Source organism: Glycine max, chromosome 12, assembly GCF_000004515.6.
Source record: "Glycine max cultivar Williams 82 chromosome 12, Glycine_max_v4.0, whole genome shotgun sequence".
NCBI lineage: Eukaryota > Viridiplantae > Streptophyta > Magnoliopsida > Fabales > Fabaceae > Glycine > Glycine max.
The window spans coordinates 38941609-38969032 of NC_038248.2; the positions used below are offsets into that span (position 1 = coordinate 38941609).

General features: G+C 30.9%; 4 protein-coding genes across 5 annotated transcripts; 1 reads left to right on the forward strand and 3 right to left on the reverse strand.

Annotated features, from left to right (window-relative positions):
• The first annotated feature begins 4735 nt into the window (after window positions 1–4735).
• Window positions 4736–7027, forward strand: LOC100816798 (uncharacterized). The gene is made up of 2 exons (XM_006592824.4): window positions 4736–5934; window positions 6230–7027. The coding sequence occupies exons 1-2, from the start codon at window positions 5256–5258 to the stop codon at window positions 6859–6861; spliced, it is 1311 nt and encodes a 436-aa protein (XP_006592887.1). The 5' UTR covers window positions 4736–5255; the 3' UTR covers window positions 6862–7027.
• A 2217-nt stretch (window positions 7028–9244) lies between these two features.
• Window positions 9245–13216, reverse strand: LOC100793923 (putative anthocyanidin reductase). The gene is made up of 6 exons (XM_003539520.5): window positions 12917–13216; window positions 11199–11366; window positions 10896–11113; window positions 10541–10700; window positions 9841–10051; window positions 9245–9486 (listed from the first exon to the last, which is right to left on the reverse strand). The coding sequence occupies exons 1-6, from the start codon at window positions 13080–13082 to the stop codon at window positions 9330–9332; spliced, it is 1080 nt and encodes a 359-aa protein (XP_003539568.1). The 5' UTR covers window positions 13083–13216; the 3' UTR covers window positions 9245–9329.
• Window positions 13217–16526: 3310 nt separating this feature from the next.
• LOC100500009 (putative 50S ribosomal protein L24) lies at window positions 16527–19735 on the reverse strand. The gene is made up of 4 exons (NM_001248622.2): window positions 19563–19735; window positions 18180–18218; window positions 17406–17636; window positions 16527–17049 (listed from the first exon to the last, which is right to left on the reverse strand). The coding sequence occupies exons 1-4, from the start codon at window positions 19668–19670 to the stop codon at window positions 16843–16845; spliced, it is 585 nt and encodes a 194-aa protein (NP_001235551.2). The 5' UTR covers window positions 19671–19735; the 3' UTR covers window positions 16527–16842.
• Window positions 19736–21970: 2235 nt separating this feature from the next.
• On the reverse strand, window positions 21971–27181 carry CAMK1 (CaM-binding protein kinase CaMK1). Of its 2 annotated transcripts, none has more exons than NM_001254371.2 (8): window positions 26916–27181; window positions 25622–25998; window positions 24932–25085; window positions 24486–24612; window positions 23767–23852; window positions 23618–23689; window positions 23066–23266; window positions 21971–22579 (listed from the first exon to the last, which is right to left on the reverse strand). In NM_001254371.2, exons 2-8 carry the CDS (start codon window positions 25936–25938, stop codon window positions 22241–22243), a joined length of 1296 nt encoding a protein of 431 aa, NP_001241300.1. In that variant the 5' UTR covers window positions 25939–25998; window positions 26916–27181; the 3' UTR covers window positions 21971–22240. The 2 variants fall into 2 exon arrangements, with proteins under 2 accessions (NP_001241300.1, XP_006591913.1); XM_006591850.4 differs by lacking the exon at window positions 26916–27181 and adding an exon at window positions 26294–26832 and having other exon boundaries at window positions 21984–22579.
• Between the last annotated feature and the right edge of the window lie 243 nt (window positions 27182–27424).

Below are 27424 nucleotides of genomic sequence, written 5' to 3' on the forward strand. Positions count from 1 at the left end.
GGCACATGCAACGACGGACGACTAACGGGAGGAGGTGAACTCAGTAAAATCTCAGTATCTGAATGACTAAGGCTAGGGCATAAGCGTAGGGTCTATGAGTCTCTTTAGGCGCACGAGGTTAGTCATTTAAGTGACTATACATATTACGACGGTTTTAATTGAAAAACGATGTGGATTTTTCATTTCAATGATGGTTATAGTTGGACCCGTCGTTGTAAGATCCATACGAAGGCGAATTTTGCACTACCGTCTTTGTTTAGCATAACATAATTACAAATTTATCATCGTATATTTTTTTAAAACGGTTTCGAAGAACCGATGTAAAATGTACATTGTAAAATAAGGTTTTTCTAGTAGTCTCCCCACAATTTTGTATGTAAATGTAAATATAAGTTGTGTATTGAAAAAAGAAAAATATAATAATAATAATAATAATAACATTGTGCATACAACTGCTAATACATTTTTTTATACTGTAAATACATAATAGTACTCCAAGAGAAAACTAATACCTTAGATGAAAATGTTGCATTATATATATAAAACTTATTCAACAATCATCAAATCCCTTTTAATCTTTTATACATTTGATGGATAACTTTTAATCAAGTCTTGGAGTTGGGGGTAGGATTAGTTAAGTTTGATTAGATTTTAATGTATATATAAACATTTCATATCATAAGATAGCTACAGGCTAATTTTTCTTTTTCATCTTTATCTTAACACTTTTTAGTACCTATATATATAGGCATGTCCCTGGACACTCATCTTTTGTAACGGCGGGTTCTTATGGTATGTGTGTCGACACAGTAATTTTGTGAGTACAATGGATGACAAATTCCTAGTAGGATCAATAACTCCTTTAATTAACCAAAGAAACATAACCATGATCCCAAAGGTGCATCCAAGAATTTTTGTTACGCAATCCTTCCAACCTTCAAATCTCTTTCCTAATCATGAACACACCTCAAATAATTGTTCCACGTTTTGAAGACGATTGAAGTGACTATTAGATCATAAAAGAATTTAGTCAGAGCGGCTTCTTATTACCATGTGACTGGATCATTTGTTGTTTCACGTACTAATGTTTATTAATCATGAAGTGCGACACAAATGACTTATAATTTGAGTCTTTTAGATATATGATAAGGATTTAATTTTTAACTATGCAAATATAATAATATTGATTTGTGAGTAGAATAATTATTTTCTTAATTAACTAGAACTTTATTTTCTTAAAAGATTAGTCTTACTAATGTTCATTATGGATAAAATATGATACAAATGACTAATAGTTTATTTTGAGTCCTTTAAATATATAATAGAGAGATTCAATTGTTAACTATGCCAATAGAGCAACATGCATTGACTTGTGAGGAGAGAAATTATCCTTTTAACTAATATTTTATTTTCTCTAAAGATTAGTCTTATGATCACCGATTTTTAACTCTAAAAATGCCCCTAGATCCAATCCTCTATCAAAAAATAAAGAACTAATTAATGTTTATTCTATTGCTCGATCATTTGCCCCATTTTCCTGTAAAGTAGTCACCACTACGTACATGTGAAACACAGAAAAAGTCTTTTGATCATGAAATGCTTTGCAATCTTGGCAAACAAGCGTTCACTCTACGATGTCAATCGTGATCAATCTTGATTGCAAATGACTGAGATTTCAAATTGATTGTCACTCTTTTCGGTTACTCTATTAAAGTTGTACAGTTGATATTCTTAGAGTCATTGGAAAAGCCTGTCTTGAAGTGCCTTGTTTTTAGAGAAAAAACGTCCCAACATACGAAACATTTATAATGAAAGTTGTTTAATGGATTATTTAGAAGAAAAATGTTATGGTTTTGAGTTACTTAAAAATGAAAAAAGATATTTATATAAATAAATATTACTATGAATTCTTTAATTTTATATTAAATATAAAAAAATATAATATCTACAAATTAAATAATTTGTTAATAAAACTACTCATTAAAAAGAAAATTAATTGAATCGTAAAAAATTAAGTTACATATATCAACAATAATGAAGATGCTCTAAAAACATCTTTTTCATGCATTGTAATTGGTTATTATAACTTATTTTTATAATAATTTAATTTTCTCTCTTTATACAATGAACATTTACAACAACTTTTATATACACTTATTTTGTCATATTATATTTTATATTATTATTTTTATTATAAAGCATTTTTCCCTTCAAAATATTGGTTTTTTTGGACATTCTCTTTAAAATTTCATTGATTATATTCTATCTAACTTTTATTTTATCATTTTATCTCCAACAATTGATAATTTTAAATATAAAAATAACCATTACAAATAATTCCAAACTATTTTTTCAGAAAATTTTACTATAAGAATGGTTGTTCTAAATAATTCAAGTCAAGTAAATTATCTTAAATCTGCTTTTTACTTAAGACATTTACATATAAACTTATTTCGAATATTCAATTATTAAAACAATTTTTTTTATAATTAATATTGACAAACTCCAAGAGCATATTTCAGATAGCCATATATTTTTTTTGAAAATTAAATACTAGTATTCGATAAATTATTAAATAGTTTTTATTAAGTAATTATTGCATTTAATGTACTTCAAAATTTATCATAAATCAATTATGCACATTTAACAACTGATCCCCGCACAAATGGTTTATGTTTAATTACTTTTATGGATTAGTCCGCTTAGGTAGCACAAATTAATGTCTATTGTATTCCGTATAACTAATTGATAGTTGAAAAAATAATTTGTAGTTAAAAAGTTGTTAAAAATCCTAAGCCGATACACTAGTTAATTAAATTGTAAGTATTTAATAAAATTAAATGATTAACTAATATGGAGATTTAGATTTATAATAAAAATTAGATTATTATTTTTTGACAGAAAAATAGATTATTTTTAAATTTTAATCGAATTCTATTTTTTTAAATTATATCACATTACTTTTATTTAAAGGGAAAATTTGCTCACTTGGCCACCTAGTGAAGTAAAACAAGGGAAAGAAAGATACCCAGAACCCACCGTAAATCTAATTAAGCTGTCGATTTCTATAAAACGATTATTCCGTTACAATTTATAAAATAAGGAAATTACTAAAATTGATTTAACAATTAAAGTATAATTGAATTTAGAGTAAATCCTAAATTCCATTTGATAAAAAACAAGGTTTCTACTTTCTCCACGTTAATACCATAGTCCTTTTCGTCACCAAATTGTATTTTTAAATATTTAAGCGCAATTAAATAGTTGAGAATTTGTAATAAATATGATCTATGAGATAATTTTAAAAATGTAATACTGACATTGATAAATTTAATGAAAATTTGATTAAATTTAAAGAATTTAGTAGGATGTGATGTTAGGATTTGAAAATGCGGAAAGTTTTAATTGATAAATTTTAAGTGAACTTTAATATTTTGATTGATAAATTTTGAATAACATAAAATTAAAATTATTTAATTGATTAAATTATTTTTAAACTTTAACCTAATTACATATTTTTTTCATCGTGCATCATTACTAAAAGGGAAAATGTGCTCACTTGATCAACTAGTGACTAAAAACGAAAAAAAACATATCCAACCCAAGAAAGGGACTTGCCCTGTAGTTATGTACCCACATGTCTTTCCGATGTGATTTGTCATCAAACAATATTAATCAATTTTACACCAAATCAAATTTTCTATAATGAAATTACTAAAATTAATTGACTTTAAACATTAAAGAAATTTAAGTATAATTAAATTTAGAGCAAATCCTAAATTTAATTTGATAAAAATTATGGTTTCTTCACATTAATACCATAGTGCTTTCTATCACCAAATTATGCATTTTAGTATTTAAGTTTTTTGTCTAAAAAAAGTATTTAAGTCTTATTATATCATTTTTTAAATTTTTTACTAAATTAATCCGTAAAAGATACAACTATAAAAAAATGACCAACTGTACTTTAATTTATAGAAGTTTAAATTAAAAAATTAAATTATTTTCAATTTATAACTTCAACTTAATTATTCTGAACGCATAAAAAAACCTTAATTACTCTAAAATCCCTTTTTCCTCAATCACCAAGCCCTAAATACTAGAGCGAGGTAGCTATCAACGGTGGAATTTTATACTAGTGGGATGATACTAACATGAACACGAAAATGCATCTTTAAAAATTCTCAAATCTCAAATCCTGGCCTGTTCCACCTTTAATTTCATTTAATAAAGAAAAAAAAGACTTTAATACTAATTCGTTGATTTTTTTTTTTTTGCATTATTGATTATGCTAGTGCTTTTGAAGAAAAATTTGTTTATTTTTACATATGTGAAAGAAGGATTTAAAATTAATTATGATTTGACACAACTTTGAGTAACTTTAAATTCAAAATTTTATATTCAATTTTACCCCTAACTTAATTTTATAATATAAAATCCAAACATAAATCACATAATTTTACAATCAATTTAAACTAAAATCAATTTTAAAAAAAATCACTTTTAAAAAAACCCACTTTTACGGACGTTTATCCAAACATACAGCAAAAGTAGGCAATGATGTGTGTGTAGATACACAATTAAAACCTTTTAGACTTTTTAATTAATAATTACCACAATCAAATCAAGTCTTTTTTATAAAATGAAAAAAAGTAACACAAACATGATCACGTGTAAATTTTAGACTGTTAATGAAATCATGAATCAAAACAAAATAGCCTGTTCCTTAATTGTCACCATACTTGTTTAATAGCGCCACTGAACACGGTTTGTTCAAGTTATTAGTTGTTGTCATGTTGTGCCAAGTCCCATAAGAGCCAAAGATTCTTTGTTTCACTTCAAACACACACCACTTCTCCTCTTGTATGGATTTGAGTCTTTGTCCCACTCCCTCTCTTGTGTGATCCCCTGACACCACCCCCATGCAATTTGCCAAATGCTTTTCTCTTGCTGACATTTGTACTTGATCATTTCTCAGGGCTGATATAGATACAATCTTTGCAAATTTTCTTCTGAAACGTTTTTTGCTCTTCTTCTCTTGACCCTTTGGTGCATAGTAGCAAAAGGGGGTGGTTGCATAAAGCAGAAAAGTTGGTAAATGGCATGGTATATCTTTAACAGTTGAGCCTTTTTGGGTTGAATATTCTGAAAAAGTTAAGTTGAAGGTGAAAAGTTGAAAGTTTAGCACTTGGGAGTTTAGTTGTTGTTGTTGTTAGGAAAAGGTGAAAAAGGTTGGAAGGAGTGAGGATAATAATATGCCAACTGTGTGGTTCTCTTTGAAGAGATCTCTACATTGCAAATCAGAGCCATCAGATGTTCATGACCCCAAAACAAGGAAGCAGTTGGCCACAATCTTGACCAAAAAGGGAGGTTCAAGTAGGTCAGGTTGTTCAAGGTCCATAGCCAATCTTAAAGATGTAATCCATGGGAGCAAGAGGCATCTAGAGAAGCCACCAAGTTGCAGCCCAAGATCCATTGGTAGCAGTGAGTTTCTCAACCCAATAACCCATGAGGTGATCCTAAGCAACTCAAGGTGTGAGCTGAAAATCACTGGCTATGGAGGGTTCCAAGAAGGAGGGGTTGGAAGTGATGGTGGAGGAGGTGCCAATAATCGAAGTGCCACAAGTGGTGACTTGAGTACCTTTGTGGGCACTTTAAGGCCTGGCACTCCTGGCCCTGGAGGGCACCCTACAATGCACTACTTTAATCCTTCTTTTAGGACTACTTCCACTCCTCCTAGGAAATCTCCTTTCCATTCATCGGATAAAGAAGGGTCAGGTTTGCATGGTGTTGGAGTACTTGGACTTCATTCTAGCACAAGGGTACCTCTTGAGACTGATTCAAATGTGTCTTCCACTGTCACTTGCCACAAATGTGGAGATCAATTCAACAAATGGGAAGCTGCTGAAGCTCATCATCTCTCCAAGCATGCTGGTACCTAACCATCTTTTTTTTTTCTTGTCAGTTATTTATTTATTATAACTTTTTGACATTCATGGTTTTCTACTATGTTCAAGTGGATAAGGTCCACATTCTTCTTGCCACAAACTTTCTTGCCACGTCTTTATCAGACATAAATGGTTTTTGTTTTTATCTTGTGGTGAGGAAGCTTTTGAACTACCAAAATTACTCCTCTTAAATGCCTTTTATTTGAATTCAAGTTTGTTTATAGTTTGGTGTTGTTTTCACACATGTTAAGAATTAAAGAGATTTTTTTTTTGTTGGACAGTTACTGAACTTGTGGAAGGAGATTCATCAAGGAAAATAGTGGAGATAATATGCAGGACGAGCTGGTTGAAGTCTGAGAAACAATGTGGTAGAATTGAGAGAGTTTTGAAAGTGCATAACATGCAAAAGACTCTGGCTAGGTTTGAGGAGTATAGGGAGTTGGTGAAAATCAAGGCTAGTAAACTCCCCAAGAAGCATCCAAGGTGTCTTGCAGATGGCAATGAGCTTTTGAGGTTCTATGGAACCACTGTTGCATGCTCTCTTGGTCTCAGTGGCTCTTCCAGCTTGTGTTTATCTGAAAAGTGCTATGTTTGTAGAATCATCAGAAATGGGTTTTCTGCCAAGGAGGAGCTCAAGGGTGGAGTAGGTGTTTTCACTACTTCCACAAGTGGAAGGGCTTTTGAATGTATTAAGGTTTTTGACCATGACCCTTCATTGAGAAAAGCACTTATAGTCTGCAGGGTCATTGCTGGCAGGGTCCATAGACCACTGGAGAACATTCAGGAAATGGCAGGACAAACAGGCTTTGATTCATTGGCTGGGAAAGTTGGTCTTTATTCAAATATTGAGGAGCTTTATTTGCTCAATTCTAGAGGTCTTCTTCCTTGTTTTGTGGTAATTTGCAAGCCATGAAGCTAAAGAATCAAGGTTTTTTTTTTGTAATAAAAGAAATGGGAACATTATTGTGGGATTTTTTATGAATCCCCCTATTTTGGCCTTTTTATGAACCATTGAGGTTGTTTCCCCAACTTTTGAAGAATTTTGATTCCCAATACAAAGTCATGTGTGCTTCTTCTTTGTTTATTGAATGAACCTTCTATTCATACATTTGTATTTTTTTTAATGGCACTGAAAATTTTCATCTGCATAAGTGAAGTGCCTGAAGTAAATATTGTAAGATAATGGCAACAAACTGTTGAGTCAACTTGAGTAATTAACAATCCCTTTTACTAACATTGCCACTTGAATTAATGGTCATTGCTGTTGGTTGCAGTAGTTGTGTCCGTGTCATATTAATTGGTCTAAAAAATGTTGTTGCCTACGTAAAATAGTAACCAAATTTGATTAGAATTTGCTAATATTATCAAATTTGCAAAATCCTTTCTCACTCTAATTATAGATCATTTTTAAAAATTTGTTTATTTTTTTTAATAAGATTTTTTTTTTAATTTTTAGATGTATGAATTATTTTTTTCTTACATATACTTATTTAATTATTCTCTCTTCAAATATTATTGAGAAGCAATGAAGTAGACAAAGAGATAAGAAAAAGATAAATTTAAAATGATAATATAATTAATTAAGACGTGAATTAGTTAAAAAAAATTATATTTAGGAAGAGAGGTGAAAATATGGGAGAGAGATGGGAGTATGGAAGAATCCTAGCTGTGCATGCATTTAATTAAGTGGTAAAGCCTAGGATAAGGTGCGAAGACTATTTTGTTTATATTAATGCAATCGATGATTAGATTCCATTTTAAGTGGTTGTTGAATGACATAAACAGACTCACCAAGAGGTCACTATTCATGATGATAGGTGGGTTATTTATAGGTGAAATCAGAGAGCCTGTGTGACTTTAGCCTTAACAGATTAATGGACATAGACCGTCCCATAAACTGTGACAGCCCTGCTAGTACCTTGAGCAAATATTGTTAAAATGACCCATTTTCTGTTTTTGTGTAAGAAAAATAAATAAATAAATAATGTAATGTGGTCCTCCTTGAACGGTTATGGTTCAAGTTCAAACTGAGATGACTCCAAAAATAAGGACAAATATAGGGAAGGATTAGAAGTATATGTTCAAAGTTGAGACATATATCCCTTGTCTCTTTTCATATTCCCATAGTGCTATTGCTATCAATGTTTTGATAAATATTTAATTGCCAGTTTTTTCTTCGTTGGAGCTTATGGATCAATTCAAACAGCTATGTGGTTGTTTAAGATAAGGTTATGTGGTCAATTTCTCTCTTCCTATTGTATTTATATGCTGTCAAATATATATATGGTAAGTTTCATTGGCCACTTTTTGGGGTCTTAACTCCCAATGGCATGGCATAGGCATAGCATAAATCCGAGTGTGGGTTTTGAATGACCTTTCATTGCCCTAACATCTGTACAACTTTCAACTTCTCATGGCACATGCACCTCATAAATGTGCACTAACCCTCATTACACCACCCTCTTGTTTGGGGATGGAGATCATTGAATGAAGGTATCTTCATTGGATATTTCAAACTTTTTGAAGTAAAATATTTTGGAAATATCGGAATTGTTATGAGCTAGGTGTAGTTGGCATGAGACTCATAATTAGGCTGCCACAACTACTACCCAGCCATGAGAAGCTTTACATCATTTTTCTGAACTCTGACACTTATGAACCATTTGTGGTTTCCCTCTTAAATGTTTGATTCAGACTTCGTTTTCTGATAAAAGTAGTGAAGAACTAGCCTCTCAAAGACCAATGGCTTAAACTTGTTACCATGTTTTCCCACTTGCCTATAAATATTTCCTAAGGAGTTGAGCTTAGCTCTATCTTTAGGATTGAATTTGCTTATAAATATTTATAATAATTGCAGACTTCCCAGTTGGTTCCCATTGTAGGCTCAGATATTCAGATTCTATTTTTGAATATACAATGTGGTCACATTTTTGAATTCATCAGCACCTTCTGGTTGGTGTAAATGCCGCAGATCACGCTGGAAAATTTTGGGACCAGGCCTCTGCTATAAATCATTAATGATGGCTATGAATTCTCGTAAAACAGTTAAGATTAAATAACATATACAGATAAAACAAAATTTATATACAGTGTTTTATAGGTGCTTCTGGTGTTGTTCTCGGACTAACTAGAATTTTACCTCAGTTATTTTTATTAACCTTTAATATTGTAATGCAAACCTTTATTGTGCAGATTATGGTGAAACTCTAATTTTGATCGAAAAACAGTACCAAAAGCACCTAAGGAACTGTTTATAAGTTTTGTCCATACAAATACTCAAGAAGGAACTTGTTCTCTTTAGAATATGACTTCATTTATTTTGAGATCACAAAAAAAAAAAATTACAAAAGTTTTAAAATCATGTACAGTAGTGTTGAAAGACTATTGTCTAATGGGAGGTAAATAACCATAATCTAGGCAACAAATAATTGTCTGATGGATTATGTCTTCAAGCCCATGCTTGTAACTAAAACCCAACTCTTTTAACTTCTTAGAGGAAATCTCAGAAGGAACATTATCATAATTCTTCTCCGCAATCCTGCAAGTGTGTATAAGAATAACATAAAAAATGAAAAAAACTAAAGAGGTTATTTTCTCTACAGAGGGTAAAAAGTTTTACTTGTTCAACTAATCAGAAATCATAATCGGCCTGATTTTAAAGGAAGTCATGGTAATAGAGTCTGTTTGGATACAAGGTTAGAAGCTCTTTCAAGAGCTTCTCTACTGAAAAAAACTCTATATTTCCAATAGAAAAGATCTCAAAAGCACTTGTAACTTGTATACAAACAGGCCTTAGTCAATAAACTTATCATATATGACATGTAGTAATTAGATGAAAAGTGTAAAAATAATTCATACGGTCATTGCATACACTAATTTCTCAAAACATTACCTTTTCTTGCTTGAGTAGGAATACTCTTTGGCAAGAAGATTAGCCAACATGTCTAATGGACAACTTTGGCTGCTGCATATGTATCGACCTTCTGCTTTAGAATGCTCCATTAGGAATATGTGTGCACTGCATATATCTTCAATGTGAACTAAAGCAATTGACCCCATTCGTGCATTTACAGAAGATAATATCTTGAAGAACTCAGGTTCACCTATTCATATAAGATCAATATGGTAAAAAACAATGACATGATAAATGACTCATAAACTCAAGTGGAATAGTAAGCACAAAAGTTTGATGCTGTCTATTTTATGATGCACAAGGAGTCCTAGAGATTCATTCAATGCTTTTGGGGAATTTGGCATGCAAGATACTTAAATTTACACATGCAATCTGCAGTATCAAAAACAAAAGGTTCATGTTCTTTGATGACCACTCATGTGACCAAATTTCTGCAAATAAACAGAACTTCAAGTAATAAATATTTAATGCTTATCACTTTTTAATAAAATGGCTTTCACTTGAAACAGTCACAGGAATACTAGTTATCATAGACAATAGTCATAGATTATTCATTTACCTTTCTTGCACAAATTAGACAACTAGTAGTTTCCACATATGTTGATGGTTTTTCAATGTCTCTCTCTAGGTGAAATAACATTATACCAACCAACACATACATTGAAGGTAAAAAAATAACCTGTTATTGGTGACAGTAGGACTTTAACACTTGATGGTACACTAGCAGTGAAGAATGGACCAGCAACAGTGGCTGTTATGACTGACACAAGATCAATGCCATTCTCTTTTGCAAACTTAAATGCTGCCTCTTCTGTTAGAAGCTTTGAAAGTGCATAAACCTGCCACAGTAAAGAAACTCTCAAAAGGAAGCAAAATACTATACAAATGCAAACTAGCCAAGGAAAGACCCACTAAAGTCAGCCTAGTGACTGAATAGTTTGCACGAGGTTCTAAGTTCTAACCCGAGTGCCGTCATTGTACACTAAAAAAAAAAGCTAGTAAGGGAAAGCATTACTTAAAACTAAGTAACTTACCCACCCACTTGCTTGTGTTTTCAACACAAGTTCACTTTGGATTTGGCAAGATTCATCAACAAGAGGTTTCCACTTCCCACTGCTATCTTTAGCAGTGATGGTACTTATTGAAGATGTGAAAACAACCCTTTTCACAGAATTGGAATTCAAGCAGGACTTTAGAAGGTTTATGGTTCCTTTTATTGCTGGATCAATTATATTTGCTTGAACACAGGCCTCTGCATGTTAAACATTAAAGTGTCAAAAGTATTTTGTACTTCAAGTTTCATTGCAAGCATTGGTTATTTTGACTTATGACATTACCGATGTTTTCTTTCTGAACCACATTGAATTCCATTGAAGCTGCAACATGAAAAACGCCATCACAGCCTTTCACAGCCTCATCGAAACTTCTTTCTTCATTCAAATCCGCCTTGAAAATTCTCAATCGGTCACCTCTTGTCCACAATGACAACAGGTGTAGTGACTTTTCTGGTACATTGAATTATTAAAACAATATAAAGTCAAATATTTATAGATAATCATTAATTGATACAATATTTTCAATTTCATACAAAATTCAACTTGTTAATGAGTGTTCAAATAGGAAGAAACTGATTTTAGTTTCGTTATCCTGTTGATTTGTTTTTTCCTACACTAATGGGATGCTGTCATAAAATGCTATTTTATATATATATATATTAATTAAGAAGGAAGGATAATAAGAAAGATATGGCACTATGAGCATTTTCGTTTACACAAAGTAAATAGAGAGACTGGGAGAGAGAAGTTATGGGCTTTTAACTAGGCCAACAAGTCCACAATAGCTAATTTTTTAAAATACAGCTTTTTGATATATTATCCAGTCGCTTAAAAAAATTAAATATTTTTAAGCTTTTATTTTAAATTTAATGTTTTACTTTTTGTGTATAGCTAGGAAGTAGGAATTTTCTCTCAATCTTTTATTTTATTTTAATTAAATAGTTATAAATTCCTGTAATAATTTTTTACTACTAAAAGTACTAAAGTTTTATATTCTCAAAAGATTAATTACATATGTTTTATTCAATATTTATTATTAAATATTAAAAAAATATTAAAAATATCTAACACTATTATTTTAATAATGCAATGAAGCCTACAAGTTTATACTTAATTTTGATCTGTAACAAAGCAATGAAAATTAGAGTCATTCGCTCTTTTAATTGGATTAAAAAATCATTTCTAAACAAAATTTAGGTTCAGTTGCCTTTAAATATTTTGTATACGGTTCTTTAATTAAAATTAGAGTTTCATTTCCATAATTAAGGCTGATCTTTATTCTGCAAGTTTGGTAAAGTAAAATTTTAAGTTAAACTAAAGAAAAACATATAAAGTACTTAAAATATTCTACTTAAATTTTGTCCTTTATTTTATATACGTTTAGACCAATGTTTTTTTTCCGTTGTCCATACAAAAATAAAGTTAATACAACTTTAAGTGATTGTGTGCATTTTAATTAATAATTAGCAACCTTTTAATTGATTAAATAAAGAAAAGAATACTACTTATTGATAGGAAGCACCAAGAGTGCCTACCAAAAAAAAAAGGAAGCAAGTAACTCCTACGAATAATTAAATCAAAAGGTATTTTAGAGATAATAATATAAAATAAAATAAAATAAATAAAATGTTTTTTTATATATAACATAAAAAAGTATTTTTCTTCTTCTTATATTTGATGGAAGAAGTATTAGATTTTTACTGTGTAACACGTACTTTTTTCAACCATTCTGTTTTCAATTGATTATTCGTTATAAAGAAATCAAACTTAAATAATTTAGAAGAACAATAATTTAGAAGAACAAAAAGTCAAGATCAATGAGCTACACTAGACTCGTTAGAAGAACAATAATTTAGAGCACAAGCATGCTCATTGAGGGAAAAGTAAATAGCCAGCACAAGTATGTGATCATAAGTAATTGTCTTTGATTCAGAAAATGCTAAAACAAAAAGTTAAGGGAAAAGTGTAGCTAGAAGTAGTAAAAGGTTACTATTACTAACCAGGATCTCTAACAGTAGCATGAACAGTGTACCCTCTTTCAAGAAGAGCCTCCACAAGCCATGAACCAATATACCCTGTTGCTCCGGTAACACAATATGTTGCCGGAGAAGAACCCATAATTTCACCTTTGCTCTTCTTCACCGTCTTAAAAAGTGCTTCCTCCATTTCCTCCTTTTCTTTCTCTGCTTCCCAATAACTAAACCACCTTTATGAAGTGCCAATTAGATGTGGCTATGGCCTTTTAACAATTGGTTCTCTCTTTTAAAGTAATTAATGATTGCATGGTACAACTAAAAAAATTGTTGATATATAAAGTAATAATAAAAAAAATAATAAGATCTGTGTTAAAGTTATATTAATGCTGTTTGAATTTTTTTATTGATTGTGTTTATAGATATTGTGAATATCTGTACTAACTGTATTATTATAGTCGTTGGCGAGCATCCAACACGTAAGTTCGTACTATGACATGTGCAATAAATATTTACAAGTTGGAATTCCGGTACGATTTGATTTAATTTATTATCAAAAAGTGATTCAAATCAAACATAAGAATCATATTTGATTCAATTTCGTTCAATTTGAATTTATTATCAAATTTCAACCAAATTAAACCAATTTATTATAATTTAGTTTGGATTAATTTTTATGATATTTACTAAAATATTATTTCACTAAAATTTATATATATATATATATATATATATTAATTTTTAAAATCAAATTAAATAATTTTTTTTATAAATAACAATCTACAAAACTTGTTAATAAGTTAAAAATTCAACCAATATCTATCGGAACTCCCTTTATATGTAGAAATACATCTTGGATCTATTGATTGTGTTATGACCCATCCTACTCATGGTCACTTGTGAAAATAGGAGAAGCTGCATGTATTATTACGGGTCACTCCATTGGAAAACTGAACACTCAATTAACATTAAAAACTTTTTATATTGACGGAATATTCACTAGAGATGATGTAGAACAGGCACGAGCACCTTATAATGAAAAAGTTTAATTTAATGAAGATTTGGTTCATCCTACATGTACACATCATGAGCATCCTACTTTTCTAAGTTATATAGATTAGTATTGAAAGTAGTGATATTACGCATAATGTAACTGTTCCACCAAAAAAATTTCTATTAGTTCAAAACAATTAATATATAAAATCAGAATAAGTAATTACTTATATTCATGCAGGAACACACACTTTTAATTTAAAAGAAAAAGTTCAATTTTGACTTAAAAGGAGAAATGTTTTGGAGTACTGTGTGTACCATACATCAAAATTTAGATATAGTAATGTCCATATCTTATAAAAAAAATAAGTTATTTATGGATTTTATCTAAAAAATCACATAGATCAATTTAGTATTTGTTTCCATCCGAAAAGATCAAGATCAAATGTTGAGGGGTTTTTTAAACAGTAAGGGACTAAGTTAATTATTTAATCAAATGATATTGAGTTTGTTTCTCATTAAGAAAACAAACAGACTATTTCTTTACAAAATTATGCTCAATTTTATATGTGATAATTATGTCAATATCTCTTTGTTAGTTGAGGAAAGAGTATACACAAATTGAATTTTTTTTTGAAACAACATGTCAGAACTGGCATTAAACGACAACAAATGAACAGATTACTTCCGATTGCATATACATCACATATGTTGGATCTCATTTTATAATAAAAATCTGTAAAATTATATATATATATATATATATATATATATATATATATAATATTAAAAAATAATATAAAATTTAAGTGATATACATAAAAAAAACATAATAATAAACCATAAAGTTACATATTGGTTTAAGTTTAAAAATGTAGATCATAAAGTGAATCAAACTCATCGAGTCTAAAATCATCCAAACAAATTAAAAAATAGTTAGTTTGATTTGATTTTCAGTTTTTTATTGTTAATTTTTATTTTAAATAAGTTTAAATTCTAACATCTTATAAGATTGAGTCGTGAGTGATTTAATTTGAAACGTTTCTACTCAACTTGATTTTCTTTCTTTCAACAAAGCTGGTGTATTTTTTTGTGAGAGATAATTATGTTTATATAAGTTAGGTGGAATTATCATGTATAATATTTTTACGAACATTTAAAACAATTCCATTTTAACAATTTTCGTATTAAATTTATATTTTATATTTTGAAATTTTTCGTCAAATTAATTATTATAAAATTAATAATATATTATAATTTATAATAAATGATAATGTAAATTTGATTATAAGTGAAATTAAATTAAATTCATCAAAGCAACTGACTGTTTACTCCCATGTTTATAAATATTTATACAATAGTATTATCAGTTTCGTGCATGGTTGCCAAATGTTAAGAATTGCGTACATGTGTCCACCACATAATCACATGCACCAAATTCAACTGCACAATTCCGTTTCATGATTGAATTCTGTTTTTGAGAGTATGTTCGGAATGGATTACTTTTCTGATTATGTAAAAGAAAATATTAAAAATATTTGTTTATGTTTGATAATTGTTTAGAAAGTAAGTCATAATTTTAAATAGAGTTTTATATTTCTATTAATTATTTAAATAAAAATGATTAGAAAATACATAGTTATTTTAAACAAAATTGACTTCAGATCATGTTAGGTCATCTTAAAATATAACTCAAATCCATCTTAAAAAGCATCAAAACTAATTTTTTCAAAACTCCAACCAGTCTAAGCAAACTTCAAATCAAGCCATATTAATAAAATAAAACGGATGATGAACACTATATAAAGAAAGTTGGACTAAGATATACTAAAAGATAAGGGCTATCCAACTTTAGCATGCGCAGGTATATTTTTTAATATAACTGATCGTTCATGGGAGATAATGACAAAATTGTATAGGAATATTATTATACATTGATAGTTCGTCCAAATCTTTAATCGAGCACGTAGGATACCTTTTCGGCCGTTTATGCTTACTTTGTTCTACTTTCAAATTTTATCACAGTTTTATGCCCTAAATGGGTGACTATCATTTTCAGAATTCTCACTAGCACCAAACCATCGGTTTGTGGCTTTGTGCCTAATTTGAGAAAGAAAGAAAAAAAGAGAGATTATGAACATAACATTATGCTAATGCTAAACAATAAAAGGGTGGATTCAACTCATTAAGGTTTTGGTGAATTAATCTCGTACTAATTAACAGTATGATGCTAGATCTTGATTTGTTGTGACATATTTAATGGTTACTAAAATTGTTCACAACTAGATTGGGGATATGTGAGATGTCTTTTTGATTTGTCTGCAGCTAAGACTTATCGATTGGGGATGAAGTTGTCCCTTTATTACTTTTTGCATGTCCCTTCATTAATGTCTTACACATTGCAAAACCCTAAATTAAACTAGTTAAATAGATAATAATTCTGCAAGTGTCATCATCTATTATTTGGGGAATTAAAACTAAAACTAAATAAATAATATTCTAAACCCATCAAATATATTTTTTCACTATTTAAGTTTAAGTTGGGCCATCCTAAGTTCATCATCTAATATTAAAGTAGTTTTTTTAATAAATGATAAATATAATTTATACTATAATATGTAATATAAAATTTAAAAACTAGTTTGTGCGCTTTAACCATTGACCTACTAATTCAAGCATTGGCCCACTAATTTAGTATCTTAACAGAGTCACTAATCCACAGGATTGAGCAGTGAGACACTAAGAAAGAAACAACGACTCTGTCAATTACACAAACAATATTTCTTCAAAAAAACTCAATTGCTCAACAAGCAATATACAAATTTGATCAGCCAGGTTTCATTTTATGGAGATCAATAGACAGACCACAAATATACATTAGATCACAAAATGGAGCAGAGATCACAACTAGTATTGCTAGAGTTACATTACCAGTGAATGAATGAATTACATAAGTAAAACTAGGCAGCAGCAGCAGCAGCTTCTTCAGATTTCTTAGTAGCCTCCTTCAGTTTCTTCCAGTTCTCTGAACTATCAATTATTTCTCCAGTTTTTATAAGGTAGCGGACTTTTTTACCATTATCTAGGACTTTATGCCCCACACGACTTGCTACCTTCTGATCTTTGGAGTAGAGCATCACATTTGAGCTGTGGATAGGACCTTCAATCTGGAATTAAAAAAAATGTTTCCCAAAATTATTAGTTGTTGAACATATACACCCATGAACAACTATTCTGCTTATACATTTTCTTTATCAGTAAATATTAATTGTTAGTTTTTGTTAGTAGGAGGGATTCAAACCCACACAACCTTCCCCTCTCCCTTCTTCCTTTAACCACCGAGTCAATCTTATAACTCCATTCTGCTTATACATAACACCAATCAATGAGATGTCAAAGAAAGTAATAGTGAATCCATACTTTCTAAGTGAAAACACAAGTTACTTTCATTTGTCGAAGAACATGCAAAAGTGGAAAAATGACTTTATAACTATAACAGTGAAGCAAGGGAAATGAAGACAACCTTAATAATTTGCCCCGGTTCACCCTCTTCTCTACTCTTCACATGCTTTGTCTTCAAATTTAAATCTTTCACTATAACAGTGCTGTTATGCTTGAAGATTTTAGTAATCTCCCCAACTTTACCCCTTTCTCGTCCAGATATGACTTGCACCGTATCTCCAAGTTTAACATGCATTTTGTGCAAGATAGGAAGACTGTTTGGTTTACACTCCTTCCGCTCCCATCGTTTAAGCTGCCAGAGGAGAAACAGAAAATATATTACACAAAACATTAAGGCTAGCTACATAATATATTTGAGTATAACTATGTCTAGATACTGTTTTGCAATATAAATTTAGAGAAGCTTTCAGACTTGTTTTGTTTACATTTCCTCAAGAACATGAAAAAGGTTCATAACTCATTGTAAAGACAATTGAAAACGGATCCCAGTATCAGTATTAAGTTCTATATACTATTCGTAAGACACTACATTTGTTTTGAATAGGTTTTTAAATACAAAGCAAAATAAGGCTCACAAAATTTGTAGAATTCTTTATATCAAGTGTGGATCAAATTTGAATCACAAGCATTGACTGGATCAAGTTCAATTGTGCTCTCAGATACTAACAAAGTATATTTTAAACAAATTGATTTTTTTAAGTGCCACTAAGTACCAACAAACAATGAACTGCAAATGACTGCACATGCACTGTTCTTCAGTCCATTTTGATTGAGCTTAACAAAATTTGAAAAGAATAATCGTTGGTCATGGATAAGGCAAGAATCTGATACTAACCCTCATTACAATGGGACATTGCTTCTCTGTTGACTTACCCTGCATATGAAAAAGATAATATAATATCAATTATCAAGTTAGTCTACAAAACTCTTGAGTACTGCATCTGTAGGAATTATGAAATTTAGTAACAAACTTGATTTATTTTATCCTTAATGACCATTCAATTCGTGTGTCTGACAAAATATTATTATAGTTGTTATTTTAAATGAAACAACAAAATGATGAGCAAAAGAAATTTAATGAGTCTAAAATTTAAAAGATTATATTAATAAGAAAAATCACAGTAAATTTGTTGGAGACATTGAGATAAGAAGTTCTCTCAGAAAGGTTATAAAAATATGCAAAATAATTTGAACCAAATACACACTAAAAGGAACACAAAATCGTAGCTGCAGTATGACTTAAAAATATTCATTAAAAGATGATAAGCAATTTTTTCAATAAAGCCAAAGTTTGTGAGAGCTAATATAGTGGAAAAATAAAGATAATAAAATAGTAAAACAACAAATCCAAAGTTAGAAAAGAGCTACAAGCTTAAAGTTTTATTCCATTATCCATATCTGTCGAGTATGTTTCTTCAGCATAACAAGACAACAACTTCAACTTAAACGTTTGCTAAGCCAATTCCTAACTTCAAAAGTACCACTGCCACATAGACAAGCACCAAGCATATGAGCCTAGTACAGTTAAAATTACCAGGCTTTCCATCATAAAGAGTGAGAATATGCTTTGAGGTAGGAGATTAGTGAATAGTGAGAACCAGGTCTGAATTCATATCTCAAAATTTTCAAGTAGCAGTACTTTCAGCCACATTACAAATGGAGAATTCATACCTCAAATTCACCATTAGTGAATTTATATAGATCCGTGTAGTCTTATAACCGAGCCAAATGGCGTCGTGTGGTCTATTTAGTCGACCTCACCTAGCGGGATAGGGTTTCTATTGTTGTATCCGGGCATCAAAGTCAAATTAAACTGCTTCAATCAGATAGTGTATATTATTTTTCTCATAAATACTAACAGATTGCTCCCCCACCCCTCCAATAAGTGCTTAGTTTATATTCATTCTCAGTGCTACCAACTTGTTCCAATAGCAGATTCATGTCGAATACGTAGTCATTTTAATGAATAAACATACTCTAACAATACCAACATATTATGAAAGACTAAAGAAAATAAAGAGAAAAACATGAATTGTTAATTCCTATGAATTTGGACTATAACAGGGAACAAGCACATATGCTAAAAAGTAAAAGACCCATTTGAGTATTGAGAGAGAAGAAGCACGTGGAATGATCAAAATTGAAACTTGAATTGAAAAAGAAAAGGAAAAAAAAAAAAAAAAGGAAATGAGTGACGGGTAGAGAGAAAAGTGCGTACCGGAAGAAGAGAAGGGAGAGTGATGGGAGGAAGGAGTTGGCCTAAGAAAGATTTGGAAGAGAGGGAGAGACCGGCCATTGAGCTCTGGAGTGCAGCCATGGCTGCCATTGTTGCTGCAACCTTTTGTTCTTTCTGCTTCTGATAATGCTTTTGGATAATAAAACGATGAGAGTGAGAGAAGTGGTTAAAATGAACAGGTAAAACGACGACGTGCCCATTGGTTTCAAAATTGATTGTGGGCTTCAAGTGGGCCATTTTATTAAGCCCAAATTTTGGCCCATTTGGAAGGACCCTATACTCTGTTTACATTTTGCTTTCTTAAAGTAAGATATATTATTATTATTATTAGCCCAAAATGTTAAAACGTAATGCTAGATAATAAATTTGTATTTTTTTATACTACTATATCTTTGCATAAATTAAATTTGCACGTATAAATTATCTTACAGCAATACTTATGTTTATTAAGAATGACACGATCATCTCTAAAGAAAATGGCACGGCGATCTTAAGAGACCCTCCTATATAATCTAGTTCAAGCAAAAAAACGCACAAAAGTGTAAAAAATAAAAACAATATATAGTTTTAAATTTAAAAATGGATAATTTTAATTAACAAATTGGTATATTTTTAAAATTAAAAATAAGAAGCTTTAATTAAAAAATAGGTAGATTTTTTTATAATAAAAATGGACAATTTTAATTAACATATTGGTATGTTTTTTTAACTTCAAAAAATGGATAGTTTTAATAGATTTCAGTAAATGAAAACAATTAGTAAAAAGCTGTAAAATTGAAATTAGTTATGTATGTTACTCTGTCCTTTTTTTTTTCTTAAACAGAGACAAATAATTGAAATTAACTCCCTTTATTTTTTTTAAGTGGAAACAAATAATTAAAGAAGTTGATCAGAAAAGTGAAAAAATATTAAGTTAAAACAAATAGGAAATAAGTATAAGAGATATAATCTAGTTTTTTTTTCCACAAAATCATCTCTACATTTTATTGTCTCATTTAATAATTATACTTGTTGCATTCCCCAAGCCACATGTCTCATTTAATTCTTACACTTGTTACATTCCCCTACAAAAATCCATACAAGGACCAAAGTCACAGGACATGCTCGATAGTATCATCTCCACCACACACACAAAATAAAAAATAAAAAAAAGATCATAACCTTCATATTAACAAATAGATAACAAAACAAACGAAAAAGAAAAAACACTTAAGAGCAAAATAGTTTATAGAAAATAATAAAAAGAAGCTAAATAAAGAAGGAAAAACACATTAGAATTTTTGGTGACAAAAAAAGTTGTTTTAAAATAGAAATTAAAATTTAGAAAAAGCAAAGTGAGACTAAAGTAAGGGATTTCAAATTGAAAAAACAATTCTGATTATTATGATAATATATTAAAAAACAACATAAATATGAAGAAGATGGACGTATGCTAAAACAAGGATTTTTGGTTTTATTTTACTCGTTAATAAAGACTACAATACAGCCTCAAAGCATGGCCACTACTTCCTTCTTACTTGAATAATAGGTTCTTTCACCAATATGAAACTTGTTACTTCCTCCTTGCTTGCAGCACAGATTTCTTTTATTATATTATTTATTGCAAAGTCTATGAAAAAACATGAAGAAGAAGAAGTACATGTGTCAGCAAAAATAATCTCACCATATAAAATTGCAAGAAGATTTTCTCTTCTTTGCCAAAGCAATTTTTTTATTACTTCCTCCTTGCTTGCAGCAGTTTTTTTTTTTTATTACTGCAACCAAAGCAATTTTGATTCCTTTGCATTTAACCAACTCAAAAAACTGACTCAATACATGGGAGCGTGGTTACTAAACCGAAAATTTGAAAAGTGCGGATAAAGATTTTCCAAAAAAAAAAAAAGTGGAGAATAAATAGTAGACTTGTATGTCATTTATTTTTTTGTTGTAAGTGCATATTAAGACAGAACGAAAATAAATAAATAAAAATTGAGATTTTAAAGCCTAGTTTAATAGGCACATATTATTGTTGTAAATTTTTTTATACGCTTAATTAATAAAAATAAATACTTTTAAAGGTAACTACTATAAAAATTAATAAATTAATAAATTTATCCTACATGTGAATGTAACATTAGTTTTTTTTTTTAACCCTTCAGTGTGACTAAGTAATCATTTGCAGCAATGGCATTTTAGGAAAGTAGTATGACTAAAAGGATCAATCCCCTTTACAGTGTAAGTTGTCCTTCTTATCGACATTGTTGAAAATTAACCTGTCTGCTGTTCCCTTCCTCACAACCTATTTGATTTTTAAGTTAAAATTGTATGATGTTGATCAATTATAATTTCACACATTTATAGTGTAATGAGATGAGTTGTGTTAAAAATAATTCTAATATGTAGGATGTTTATAGAGTATGAAAATAGATGACTTTCTCTTTTGACACTTCAAATTAATTCTTGAAAGTATTAATATACAAATTTTGTTGTGTCATTTCTGCGAGACGACAGAACTAGGTAAGATAAATAAACAAAAAACAAATGAGAAAAAAAAATAAAACAACAAAAGAACATGTTAACACAACTACAGAAGATGATGGCGGGCATCATCATCAAATCCAAAGGCAAAAACCAAAAATTCAATGTAACCAAAAGAACTTAGCTAAATGCAAAACCTTATTCTACAAATCATAAATGTCAGCTGTACTATCTATAGATTCTTCTCTTCTGTGATCAGTGACAGAACTCTTGGTTTCTAGCTGATCAACATCAATGGAAACTTCATCAACTGTGGCTGAGAGAGACTTTTTGTGATGATGATTCCTTTGGTACCTTGATTTGAGGATCCGTGTAAACACTTGCACTATGTCCCTCATTGAAGGGCGTTTCTTCGGGGCACGGTTGATGCATTTGTAGGCAAGTGCTGCCACTTGATTCAGCTCTTGAAAATCACATTTTCCCTCGAGCCGAGAATCAACTATCTCCTCCCAACCAACTTTTCCCTCGGTGTTCATTGCTGCCTAATCATCCATTAATCAATAGCATTCATTAGGATAAAAAATGAATCATGCTTTTTGTGCTATTAATACAAAGCATTTTGGTAGGACAATGTCATCACATAGAATCATCAAGCACATGCTTGACAATGACTTGCTTTGATGTTGTATGGAGTATATTTATATATCACCCCAAAAATGCCAGATCCTATTTGGAGAAACTTCTCTATAACTACTTATAGGAGAAGAAAATAAGAAGGTAAAATGCGCTGAGCTTTTCCCATAAGCTAAAATCAACTTATGCATCTTAGCTTTTGAAGAAGTTAGAATAAATAACTTGTATACAAGTTAGGTGCATAAATTGATTTTAACTAAAGGGAAAAGTTCAAATTCATTTTACCTTCCTATTTTTCTCTCCTATGAGTATTCATCGAGAAATTTATTCAAAGAGGGTCTAAATTCATTATCTCAAGCAGGGCTTATTGGCAGAGAAGGAGAGAGAGATCTTACAAGCTCAACATACTCCATAAGACCTTGCTGAGGATTTCGGCCAGCTATGAGCTCAAAGAGCAAGACCCCAAAACTGTATACATCACTTTTCTTGGTGAATGTCCCTGAAGATATATACTCAGGGTCAAGATAGCCAAAGGTACCCCGAATTGCAGCATGTTTATCCACCATCTCTTCTCTTGAGAGTCCAAAATCGGCGACCTGTTTGATTCAGCATCAACAACTATGTGTAAGAAGCATCCTAATCAACACTAAATGACTAGAAGAAATAGACATAATCATTCAGCATTATCACTAGACATGTCACGCCACATGACATGCTAGAATAGTCACTAATGTGACATTTCTAAATGCATGTCATAATTACCAAAAAAATAGTAATAGGGACCGTTTAAAAAATTATGAAGATCAAAGCCAACAAAAAAGAAAATTGAAGGATAAAACCAAAATTTGCTATATTTATAGGGAGTAAAAACATATTTAACCTAACCTTCCTTTTCTCTTTTACAAACTACTTTTTTGTTATAAAGGTGATGAGTAGCAAAGACATACCCTGGCTCGCATGGACTGGTCCAAGAGAATGTTAGAAGATTTGATATCTCGATGGATTACAGGAGGAACTGCCTGGAGTGTCAACAAATACAGTTATAACTAAATAGAGAAAGCAGAATTATCTCAGTGTAGATCACATGAACACTTACCCCGTCATGAAGATACTCTATGCCTCTTGCTACGTCTAAAGCTATATGAACCCTCAAATCCCAGCCCAGAGCTCCATTCTCTTCACCTGAATATAGAGACAAGTACATAAGCTTCATTTATTAATGCATGTGGAAGTTGAACTTGAAAGGAACATTGCATCAAAGTACTATTTCATAACGAGCTTACATGATTTGGTTAAGAAATATGAGGTGGGCTTCTAGCAGAGAAAATTGTTGAATAATTAATAGAAAAGTTTGCATTACCCCAAAGACATACATATTTAGAGTGAATACAGAAAAGTTTAAACCTTCTCTTTTGTTTGCATATGCATATTTCCATTAAGCATATTCAGAAACAAAAATATAGGACTACTGACTACGGTCTACACATGAACCTACTTCATGTTAATCTTCTTTTTTTTTTTTTCCCATTAAAACTAAGAAAATGAAGGGCAGGGGATCATGCATTATTCCAGGGCATGCTGCTTTTATAACCTGGAAGAACATAAGTATAGTCCTAACCAGTTGATATTGGTAAGCCACGCTACTTTAATCATTAAATTCAAACCAGAAGCCAATTCAACAAACTTTGATAGTTGCCATTTAAAATTAGCAATTAATCCAACCCATTGTGTTTCCCCAAGTGGTACGAGTGGCACAAGGAAGAATTTTTAGGACTTAAAAGTTTGTAAACCAAAAAAGATAGATGGCTAACTTACTATACAAGTGGGAAGCCAAGCTTCCTTTACTCATGTAGACATATACAAGCATATGTTGCCCCTTTTCTGCACAATACCCGACCAAATTGACCAGATTTCTATGATGTAACCTTCCCAACAACATAACCTGAGAAAAATTAAAAGAACATACATGGTTAAGATTGGTAAATATGCAGAAAGATCATACAGAAATATTAACTACATGATACCTTAGTACTGCACAACTGCTAAATTACCAATTGCAAAGTTATCTAAATGGAAACATGCTAAGTTGACAATTATTCACATTAAGTTTAGCACACAAATTTGTACGAAGGGATTACATATAAAAAATTATCTTTTAGGATATAGTAAAATCGTATTTCTCGTGTTTTGATTTTTCAAAATGATATGTAGCTAACAATACTTCTATGCATCTCAAAGTAATGAGAAATTATTATCTTCACCTCTGTCTGAAATTCTTTCTCCCCTTGCTTAGAATTAGTTGCAAGAACTTTAACTGCAACAGTCTCGCCAGTAGACATCTGAGCTTTATATACAGGACCAAATGCGCCTTGTCCTATGAGTGTTGTAAAATTATATGTTGCCTTTTGCAAATCCCTGAAGCATAGACAAAAAGAAGTAAACAGAAAGAAAAAAATAAAGAGATAAATGACATGATCAATCAAGAAGTTGTTGTGTTCGAGCTATTGTAAACTTGGATTCACTTTTAGAAACAAGCAGTAATCACTAAAATTGCAAAATTTCAATCATAGGTATAAGGTATGGAAGGATGAGACATGATGAGTCAAATTCCTAGAGACAATCAAACATTTATTTTAACAAGTATGATGGTATCATATAGTTATGGTGGTTTAAAGTCATCCTTTCCTTAGTTTCATCATCCAATAGTTAAATGCTCCAACCAAATCACCCCGTTATTCCAGTGAATTTCTCTTCAAAGAACAAAAATCATGAAGCATTTAAGCTTAATTTAGAGCCAACCATTTCATATTTCATATAATAAGAAAAGCTTACAGCTAATTATTATTCATACAGTCTCAGCACATGTACATGTGCAAGAACATAGAGAAGGGTCATCTCAGAGCGAGAAGAATGGTAGTACATGAAGTTAATTCACTTTAAGACAAACATACTTGTATGAATATTCTGGTATTCCAGATGCTGACACCATGTTACTACTCTTCTTGAAGCCATCAAGCCATAAGGACATGCCATTTCGTCCAGACCTCACAGGTGATTCTGGACCTAAGGTTGAGTCTGATAGAATATTGCAAGAATCAACACCATTTTCACGGATAGGTATGGTATGTGCCCTCCGGGAACTGCTATTGCCAATCTGCGACCGCTTCCGGTGATATCTAAGACAGAACAATGCCGAAATTGCCAAACCAACTCCAATCACAACACCTATGGAAATCCCAATGATAAGTCCAGTTGACTCCTCTTTCATCTCTCCTAGTTCCTCTTCTGTGCTATAATTCCCTATTGATCATCCAATCCATTTACATACCTGCCACAAGGTGCATCATCATCGTCATCATCATCATCACAATGCAACAAAACATAGTCAAATATATGCCACTAGTAATAGACTAATATAGAGCATTCCGTGGTACTTGGTTTACAACATTGAACTTGAACCGGTCAATTGAAGGCTTTTCCTCTTAATTTTCAAAGTCGTTATCAAAAAGTCTTCGGAAGTATAAAACACTCAGAAGACAAAAATAATATCAGGTAGAAAAATCAAAGCTGGACATTGGACAATGACATCAGTACATTGAAATAATCAATCAAGCACAACTTACCATCAACCACTTCACCAGTTACCACCCATCATGTCTATCCAAAACTAAAATTCACCAAAACCACAAATCAAGCAGAACAAGAAGTGCATCAAAGACCCAAAATAGAAAGGCACCAGAATATCCAAAATAAACGCAACACAATCATAATCCTCTCCTCTATACCAATCTGAAACGCATAAATCTCGAAACTTTATCCATTTTTCTATTCATCCAATCTTACAAGGACCGAAAAGCAGGAAAATGAGAGCAAGATCAGAATGATGCAAAAAAGTCCAACACACAAATGAAATCTCAACACAGATTTATATAAGCATGTGAGTCACATGGTGTAACCAAATGCAAATAACCCTTTTTTTTTCTCTTCTTTTCATTCATCCCACAAGGCATTTTTTTTTCTTTCTTAGAAACCAAAAAAGGGTACACCAAATTTTTTTTAAAAAATACAAAAAAGAAAGAAAGAAAAAGAATGAAGAAGATATATCATATATCCAGCTAAGCAGCCACATTCAGACACAAATCACACTTTGAAGAAACATAGGATGACAGATCAAAACACTGAGAGAGACAGCAAAGAAGGTTGACACAAAAAGGAAACAAAAACAACCATGAAGCATATACTCACCAATTCACACACTAGAAGAAAAAAAGCTGAATTAACTGAAGGCAGTTGGCTACGTGTTTCGTGGAAACGTTGCTAAAGACACCAAAGTGAAACTCAGAAGTGGGAAGGAATCAAAAGGGTAAAGAAACCTGAAGTGAACGAGATTCCAATAACAAAAACGAGAGAAAAGAATGTGTTACTGTTATGTTATGTGCAACTAGAGAGTTGAAAGCAGACACAGTTTCGGAAAAACTGATAAAAAGTTCAGATACAAACGACAGAACACGAAAAACGGTGAAGTCGCCGTTAAAAAAATATATATATTAATAGAATTTGCAATAAAAAAGCGCCAACGTAGTTAAATAAATAAATTAGTAATTTACATTTTTTTATTAAAGTGACTTTTTTTTTTTGTCTACTTTTGTGACATATAGAAATTATTTTGATTGAGGTGGTGTTTGGGGATTCGGGAATTGTGGGTAGAGAAGTCAAATGCGGCAGGCCCCATATTAAGCTAGACACGTGGCACA